Source organism: Rattus rattus, chromosome 10 (genome assembly GCF_011064425.1).
Source record: "Rattus rattus isolate New Zealand chromosome 10, Rrattus_CSIRO_v1, whole genome shotgun sequence".
NCBI classification, from domain to species: Eukaryota; Metazoa; Chordata; class Mammalia; order Rodentia; family Muridae; genus Rattus; species Rattus rattus.
Window position 1 is genome coordinate 25,731,427 of NC_046163.1, and position 10,025 is coordinate 25,741,451.

The following is a 10,025-nucleotide window of genomic DNA, read 5'->3' on the forward strand; positions in this document are numbered from 1 at the left end:
ATATTGGGCATATTTATAACTATTAATAAAAGTCACAGAATATTATATTATGCAGTCAATTGGAATTTCGCATTGATGTTACTCTGCTCTTTATGCTTCTGAAAATTTTCATTGAAAAAATATAGCATAAAAGGAAAAATATTTCTTTTAACATTTGAGTTACTATTATCAGTTCAAGATAGATTTGGGAGAAAAACTGCGTTTTGCTACTTTTCTAATTGACTGATCTTGAGCAATTAACTTAACCTTTCTAAATCTCCTTTTCTCAACTTATAAATATTAATGATAAAGCCAATTTAATGAGCCCATAGAGAAGATCAAAGAAATAACAAAGCAGTTCTCTCATTATCATACCTAGCACAGTGATCATTCAATGCCTGAATATAGAATGGAATCGAAAGTTTCATAGAATTTGCATGTAAATAGATAAGCCTTCTGTTAACTTTTCTAAATGGAAGGTTCTGTGTACTTAAAATTAATATTGTTCAATCCTGTTCCCTTGTATTACAGCATTAATTTAAATCAGTTCTGAAATTTTGTTTCTTTCTTGACTAAAATCGTTCATTCTTTCTTGCTGTATTGAGTAGTATTTGTTATAGCAGCGATCTGTCCAGATCCATAAAATGCTAACATCTGCTTATGCCAAAGACTCTTGTTAATACACTATACTACTCATATTTATCATTTACAGCAATGATTTACATAGCTGAAAAAAGGGGTTCTTTTTCCTGTTATGTCTAGGAAAAAAACCTCAGCTATGGTTCTGCTTGCATTCAACGTTAATCTTAGCTACTTAGATGAACTTTGTATTTGGAAACACCTTCATGTAGCTGCTTGCATTATAAATGCTAATTATGTTCCTCAAAACCGCTTATGAATGTCCACATGTAGCTTCTGGGATCCTGACCCTTGTTTGTTCTCATTGGTTAATGAAGATGCCAACAGCCAATAGTTGGGAAGGACAGACAGAGGTGGGTTTTTGGAATTTCCCAAGCCTGGGACAAGGGGAGAGAAAGGAGAAGGAAGATTCACTATGCTGGGAGAGTGTGGAGGAAAAGAGAGACCCCATGAAAGACAGAGAGACACAGCCACCATGTAAAAAAGCCAGGAGAGCACAGCCCAGAGAGCTTCCCAACTGGATCCAGGGCAACCAAGCTAGAATATAAAATTCAGTACGTGATAACGCTGGACTACAGCAGAAGGTGGATTAACCACATGGAGGGTAGACTGTGTCTTAGCTATTGTGCTATTTAAGGCATATGCAAATATAAAGGCTGTGTGCATAACTATCATTCAGAAATGCAAAGCACCGAGGCAGGTAGTGAACCTACCACCGGAACTTATTACAAATTATTTCAACACTTTCCTATATTCATATACTCAGAGGCATGTTCCTATTGAATTTATAAATTTGAGATGGGTACTAAGATTAACTCTAACAAATAACTTAAACAGTGTAAATGCTACATATAGTCGATCTGGTTTTTTGTTTTTGTTGTTGTTGTTGTTGTTGTTGTTGTTTGTTTGTTTGTTTTTTGTTTTTTTTTGTTTTTTGGCATTTCTTAGGAAATAATGATACTATAACAGTGTTGACATAATCGGTATAGTTTCATTTTTCCCAAAATTCTTGACAGTTTGATTCTGCTGATATAGAACTTATACAGGTTTTATCATAGCTTTTTAAAATTTTTGTTCAAAACTTAAGACTACAGGTCATTGCAATAGCTTTGAAGGTAAAGGCTCTTGCCTTCAAGCACGGCAGCCTGAGTTTGATGTTCTTGCAAACCACACAAGTAGGAGACTGGATACTCCCCAGTTATGCCCTAGATCCTATAATAGTAGCATGGAACATAAATACCCAATACTTCCAGTGCCCACCCCACAGTAAATAAACATTTAAATGATAAAAGAAATATTTTTTGCTACAACAGCTCCCTGTGAGCATAGTTTTTTCAAATAGAGACAAAATTTTAATTTGTTTTTCTGTCTTCATTTTAATTATTTATTTTCATTGTCATTTGTGATCTGGTGTCAGGGCACATGTATAGCTGAGAGGACAAATTTAGGTTCTAGTCTCCAATTTTCATTTTATTTTAAGTCAGGGACTTTGGAGTCTCTCTGCCTCAGGCTAGACAGAGATCATGCTTGATCTGATCTCACTGTAGGAGTCCTATACTTCATCACAAAATTTAGGAGTATATTATGAACTGGAAACACTTTAACTGCTGGCCCAGATGAGCATTTATGCTCCAAAAAGAGGCACTAAATGAACGATTCGAAACTAACATTGTTTAATTTGAATATTTTTGACATTTACTTACTAGTATGGTATGAGTTGGCAGAGCAAACCTCTCACATCATGTCTGAAATCTCCAAAAGAGAGGGGGCCAGAGTTCCATTATCCAGTCCCAAAGAATCAAAGGATCTATTTGGGGGTTTCAGAACTTAAATATACCACCCACCCCTAGTCATACTGCTGAGCAACTTTTTAACCCAGAATCTTTGGAGACTAGTTCAGGTGTAAACTAAAACAGTTACTTGGGCTGATGTGGTGAATAAAGATGTTATACACTGGCCATCAAAACATGAGGACTTCATTTCCAACCCACGGGTTAATAGAATACATATGTACTTTTCATCATGAACATATTTCCCAGGCTGCAGATGATAGGAAATGACTTTCAGTGAATTTCAATTCCACTATTAAACAGTTTAGTGAATTAAAATTGAACTGGACATTATGTAGGATTACATTTATCAGGATTTCTAAGGCTCTGTTTAATGTCTTCCATAGAATAGCCTCACCAAAAAAAAAAAAAAAAAAAAAAAAATCACTACAACAAAATATTTGCCTTTGGTAAATGCAAATCTATTCACAGGTTGACTAAAACAGAGATACTAGGCAGTATACAACTGACTCATAGTTGCTATCATGGTTAAAGTTAGTATTTTGAACCAAAACATACTATAGGTACAATACACTCTTCAGTCTTACTTTTACCCATGTAAAAATTTCATGTTCCCCAACTTAAATTGAAATGTACAAAAAGCCCGAGTTCTAATAAATCATTTTTTGATATCAGCACATCTACTTTTGATATTTAGGAAATTAAATAAAAATGTCCCATTTGAATTCTCTTTTTACTACTTAATTAATTAATTAATTAATTAATTAATTTTTAGCCTCCAGATTTTATTCCCCTCCTAGTCTCCCCTCCAACTGTTCCACATCCCACACCTTCTCGCCGCCCCCAGTCTCCATGAGGATGACCCCACCCTACTGGATCTCTAAATTTCCTGGGCCTCCAGGCTCTTGAGAGTTAGGTGCATCTTCTCTGACTGAACCCACAGTCCTCTGCTGTATTTGTGTTGAGGGCCTCATATCAGCTGATGTACGCTGCCTGGTTGGTGATCCAGTTTCTGAGAGATGTCGGGGGTCCAGGTTAATTGAGACTTCTTGACCTCCTACAGGGTCAGCCTCCTCCCCAGCTTCTTCCAGCTTTTCTGTAACTCAACCAGAGGAGTCTGCAGCTTCTTTCCTTAGTTGAGTTCACATATCTGCATCTGACTCTTTCAGCTGCTTGGTGGGTCGTACGGAGGACAGTCATGATAGATCCCTTTATGTGAGCTTCCCATAACCTCAGTAACGATGTCAGCTCTTGGGGCCTCCCCTTGAGATGGATCCCATTGTGCGCCTCTTGCTGAACCATCTTTCCCTCAGGCTCTTCTCCATTTCCGTCCCTGCAGCTCTTTCAGACAGGAAGATTGTGGGTCAGAATTTTGACTGTGGGATAGCAACCCATCCTTCACTTGATGCCATGCATTTTGGTGGAGGTGGGCTCAACAATTTGCCTCTTCCCAATGTAGGGAGTTTCATCTAGGGTCCTCCTCATTGAGTCCTGAGAGTCTCTCACCTCCCAGCTCTCGGGTACATTCTGGAGGGTCCTCCCAACTTCCTCCCAAGGTCACCTGTCTCCGTTCTTTCTTCTAACTCAAAAGGCTTCCGTCCTTTTCCCCAACCCAATACCAGATCATGTCCCGTCTTCCACCGACCCATCCCATTTCCCGCCCAGGCTCCTTCCTCCCTCCCCACTTGTGGTTGCTTTCTTCTACCTCCAAAGTGGGACTGAGGCATCCTCACTTGGGTCTTTCAGTTTGTTGACCTTTTTAGTTCCGTGAATTGTATCTTGAGTATTCTGTACTTGGTTATTTTTGTTTGTTTGTTTGTTTGTTTGTTTGTTTTTGGCTATTATCTACTTATTAGTAAGAACATACTGTGTATGTCCTTTTGGGTCTGAGTTACCTCACTTGGGATGATATTTTCTAGTTCCAACTATTTGCCTGAGTACACTTAATTAAATCCAAGGTAATAAAATCAGTTTTATCATAATGCCCTAGCAACAAAAGTAAAAAATTTTAAAATTATATTTTTTACAAAGCTAGCACGCTAAAGTCTTCTCTGTGATTTGTGAATTCAGTCTCTTATTAGGAGATTCCAATAAAAAAAGATGTATCAATGAAATAGGCATTAATGTTGGAGAGAGGAATGCCAATGCATAGAGCACAAAGGTAAAGAGCAGTTTATTCTGAACACATTGCTGATAGAATTTAAAATTGTTGTTATATTTCCTTAATGAACATTGCCTCTAGATTTAGATGGAAATAACTTCCCCTATTCTAGAGAAAGACTTATTTGAATGTATTTTTAGGAAAATGTGAATAAAGTCCTTTTCTATTTTTTAATTTAATTTGTTCACTTGATTTAAGCATAGAAATAGTTACAATGTTTATAGTGTGCCAGGTTGAGGTATTTACCAATTGACCTATACATTTGGACATAGAACTTTTGCCTTTATGCCTATGCAACAGAAATATCTAACTAAATATCTTCTACCATGATTTTCCCACATTTATTTGGCACCTTAAATATTCTTCCTTGTTTCGCTTTTGTGAAAATGTGGGTATTTTATATAGTAAACTCACAGTGTGGTGTGTACATAGACATAAGGAAGAGTTTCCTGATTTATTCCTTGCTTAAAAGGACTGAAAATTTTCCACTAAAATAGACCATTAAGTAAAATAGAGCTCTCTCCTAGTATTTGCTGGAAGAATGGTGAGACACTGCCAAACTTCTGTAAAGTCAAACTTATAATTATCACTCACAAATGGTGAATTTATAGCACTTAAAGTCAGTAAGCCATTTCAAACTTAAATACATCATTGTAGTTCCTTGACATTGAGTATCATAGTCGACTCCTTAAAAACACTGTGCACAGTTTAAAGCAGGATGTGTCACCTCAGCACTTTACATTGATTGAGCGAAATTTCCCTAACTGGAAGTTGAAGCATTTCATCAGGCAGATTGTCCGTACCATGCAGGTTCAATAGTCTCACCTGGGTCGCTAATGATAACAGAGTGGCGTTCCACCAGAGGCTTTCTGATGAGGATAATAAATGGAGAGTACTCGTCAGATTGAAAGCCGCTTTCTGAGAATAAGAAGGGCTTTATTAAGGAGGAAAATTGGTCATGAACAATCACTCGCAATGCTTAAAGTACAGAAGTATCATAGGAGCAGTTGAGGAAAACATGCTAAAGACAATATGATTAAATGGAAGAGAGGAAACATTCCACAGCTCCAGTTCAGAACAGGGTTTATAACAGAGCTCGACATACACGATGATTTCATCCCAAGAGACTATTCGGTGTTTCAATATATAAGGAGAAAGTGTCTTTTAAAAAGTGTCTTTCATTGTATTTTAAAGCATAATTACTAGTGAACATTATACATAGGTCTCTGATGAAATGACTCCACACACACACACACACACACACACACACACACACACATATGTATGGTGAGTTAAGACAATGAAAAAAAAAAAAAATGTAAAAACAAAACACAATAAAAACCCAGCCAACCAAACAAAAATATTCTCATTTATTTATTGCACCCCCATTGTCCTATATAAAAATATCTGTAAGTACATTTAAACTAAAATCTATAGCCATAGTAATTAGAATCAGTATTGGGGTATTTATTTTATATTTTATTGAAACTACCTGAATGATCTTGTTAGAGACAGTAGCGTGGTAATTTAGGATTCACTTATGTAATGCTTATTGCTGCTTCCTCTACCTGTCACTAACATTCCCATCAGCACCCTGTCCAATTTTCCTTTTTGAAATAACACTCTCCAGTCTCTCCAGTTCAATTCCTTTCATCCAATCCATTCTCTGGTGATTAGTTAAAAATATTATGCTCTGTGAGGTTGACAATTATCTATTAATAATAACAATTATTATTATAATTATAATATTTTTTTTTACACACCAGAATTTCCTCCCCTCCTGGTCCAACCTCCAAGTTCCACATAGCACACCTACTCCCTGTTCCCCCCTCCCATGTCTCCACAAGGATGTCCCCATATGACCCACCCCACCAGACCTCTAAAGTCCCTGGGGCCTCCAGTCTCTTGAGGGTTAGGTGCATCTTCTCTGACTGAACCAAGACCTGACAGTACTCTGCTGCATATATGTTGGGGGCTTCATATCAGCTGGTGTATGTTGCCTGGTTGGTGATCGAGTGTCTGAGAGATCTCGGGGGACCAGGTTAATAGAGACTGCTGGTCTTCCTCAATTTCTTCCAACTTTTCCCTAATTTGACCACAGGGGTCAGCAGCTTCTGTTCATTGGTTGGGTGCGAATATCTGCATCTGACTATTTCAGCTGCTTGTTGAGTCTTTTGGAGGGCAAATATGATAGGCCCCTTTTTGTGAGCATTTCCAAGCCTCAGTAATAGTGTTAGGCCTTGGGGCCTGCTTTTGAGCCAGACTCCCCTGTTGCTGAACCTTCTTTTCCTCAGTCTCTTCGCCATTTCCATCTCTGCAGCTCTTTCAGACAGAAACAATTTTAGGTCAGAGTTTTGACTGTGGAATTGCAACCCTATCCCTCAGTTGATGCCCTGTCTTTTTGCTGGAAGCGGGCTCTAAAAATTGCCTCTTTCCACTACCGGACATTTTATCTAGGTTCTCTCCCTTTGAGTCCTAAGAATCTCTCACTTCCCAGCTCTCTGGTACATTTTGGAGGGTCCTCCTAACATCCTACTTCCCGAAATTGCCTGTTTCTTATTTAAAACCGTTCAAAGTGTTTCTTTGGAACTCTAATTACTCCTGAAGCTTTCATTATCCTCAATTATGATTTTTTTCTGCATATCACATTGCTTCAGTCATATTTTCTCTTCAGGTCCTCTAAGTCAATAATAATAATGGTAATGACAATGATAATAATAATTTTATTATTAATACATTTGTGTCACATATAAATACGTTGATTATATTAATAACAACTATTATGATTATTATTGTCTCTGGAATTTTTTTGCATTCATTTTCATGAAACCTGATATTAGTTGGCCCTATCTCAGTGTCATATCAGCTTTCTGGCCCTCACATGATTGCCTGCCTATGAGAGAAATATTTAACCATTTATTTGTTGTGGTTTGCCCTGAAGTTATCTGTATTTTGATGCTAATTCCACTGCCCCAAGGACAGCTGCCTAGTCACATACTCAGAACTCAGGTGACATCACCAGAACCTTCTCCCTATTGAATTTGTAAAGTACAGGTGAGGGGCAGGTACAGGATAGAAGGAGGCCTGTCATTGGAGGAGAAGGAAGGATGGGCGGGAGAGAAGTTTGAAGGAAGAGGAGGAGACTGAAAGAGAAAGGAAGAGACAGGAGATAGGAGAAGGAGAGAAGCTGTGGCAAGACATATGGCAGGTGACATTAAGATTCTGCTCTGTGTATTTACAGGTTGTTATCAATGTTCCTAAGGGATGGGTGGTACTGGACTTTGTTTAAGTGGGCAATTATATCTTATCAATTGGATCTAAGATTATTGTGTTGTGTGTTCTTTTATGTGATGGTTTGAGTGTAGGAAAGTGTGTGGCAGCAAGAGACACTGGGCTGCCGCGGAGTTGGGATGTGTTTCCACCAAGATATCTAGTAGATATCTTGGGACACTGAGGTGCGGACCTAGCGGGATAAAAGACACCAATACTTATTTATTTTTATACTTTTACAACAACATTTATTATAACATTTGGAGTAATTAGCCATTAGGTACATGTTCTTGGACCCACTGTGGTGCAGAATTATAATCTCATGTAGTAACAGTTGCCTCAAAATCTAGTGCATATTTTAAATAAAAAATGACTTAAAGTTGTTGTATATATCAGTACAGTATATTTTGATTATACTTACCTTTCCATCTCTCTCCCAACTCCTTCCATGTCCTCTGTTCCATTCTCCCTTTCAGACTCATGAATGCTTCATTAATAATAACAATTATTATGGAACATTATATATATATATATACTTTCTGAGTCCAATTAGTGTTTGATATACAAATATGGGCACAGAACTCACCATCTTAGTACTGGCAACATTTGAGGAAGGTTATAGTTGTAAAAACTGATCTACCCTACCTGACAAGCCAATGATTACTGATAGCAGCTCAGATAGGGGAGAGACCTCATGAGTCCTTTTTCTATACCAGCCAGGATGTTGACAATGGTGTTTTACAGGTCTTATTCAGGCAACCAGAGAATGTTGAAAGTTTATAAATACTACAACTACAATTTGCTCATGTACATAATTCTATATAATTCATACCTACATTTCTATAACTTCATATACAATGTTCCCCAAGCTGAAAATGTCCCACACTTTAGTCACAGAAATAGAGAAGCAAGCTGTGCAGACATAGAATCCTGCACCCTGATAATTGTTAGCTTTAATAGTATCAAAAGTTGCAATTTATGGTACAGAGGTGTAAAGATACCAACACCTACTTGTGAAACCATGTAGAAAACAACCTGGTATGAAATGCCCAATAGTAAAATAGTAACATTGCTGTCTTTGGAGTAATCAATAATGGTTTATTTAGAATTAAGTTCTCCTTAAAAATTGCATGATACTTTAAACCCAGCCATGAACCCATGACTGGAGATGTCATAGACCTTAGACAAGAACTTTTTATTACTATTTGATAAATGATATATTATTCCATTGCCTTCCAAATTATTAAGTTTATACTAATGCATTTCTTGAACTTCTCATTTTATTGAAGAGAGGCCATGAAAAATAAACACATCTAAACAAATTGAAGAAATTAATTACTATGGAAAGAGTATTTTAGTGAAATCTGGTTTATCATTCCTTCTATCGGGGAAATTTCACAAAGAACCAGCTCCTGGTTTTGTTGATTCTCTGTATAGTTCTTATTGTTTCTACTTTGTTGATTTCATCCCTGAATTTGATTATTTACTGCCCTCTACTCCTCTTCAGTGTATTTGCTTCTTTTATTTCTAGAGCTTTCAGGTCTGCTGTCAAGCTTCTAGTGTTTGCTCTCCCCAGTTTCTTTTTGAAGGCACTCAGAGTTATGAGTTTTCCTCTTAGCACTGCTTTCATTGTAAAGTTCGAGTCTCTGAATAAAGAAATTGAAGAAAATCTCAGAAGATGGAAAGATCTCCGAAGTTCATGGATTGGCAGGATTAATAAATTAAAAATAGACATCTTACCAAAAGCAATCTACAAGTTCAACGCAATCCCCGTGAAAAATTGGAACTGAATTATTCACAGAGTTAGAAAGAGCAATTTCCAAATTCCTGTGGAATAACAAAAAGCTCAGGATAGCAAAAACTATTCTTAACAATAAGAGAACTTCTGGAGGCGAAGAAATAAGTTTCATAGATAGAAGAGACAAAACTGTAAGTACTGGGAATACAGGAGCAAGGTCTTGGTGGTCGAAGTGACCAGGCTTAATAAAAACTAGCCAAAACAACAACTGTTCCCCCTACCCCTCCATGAGGTAGATTCTAAGAACGACCACAAGATGTCATCCTGACCCTGCCCTACCACCTAGTGCCTCCCCTCCCCCGCTTCTAAGAGGCATGACAATTTAGCCCTTTCCCAGTACTTTTCCCAAGGCCAGGTGAAGGGCCAGAAGAAGAACATATTCAGCCAA

General features: G+C 37.5%; 1 protein-coding gene across 1 annotated transcript in view; it reads right to left on the bottom strand.

Moving 5' to 3' along the window:
- Positions 1 to 8,303, bottom strand: part of LOC116911606 (kinesin-like protein KIF21B) — an 82,022-nt gene extending 73,719 nt beyond the window's left edge. The window contains 2 exon segments of the mRNA XM_032915581.1: positions 5,395 to 5,487; positions 8,261 to 8,303. Coding sequence (XP_032771472.1) covers positions 5,395 to 5,487; positions 8,261 to 8,303 — 136 coding nt within the window.
- Between the last annotated feature and the right edge of the window lie 1,722 nt (positions 8,304 to 10,025).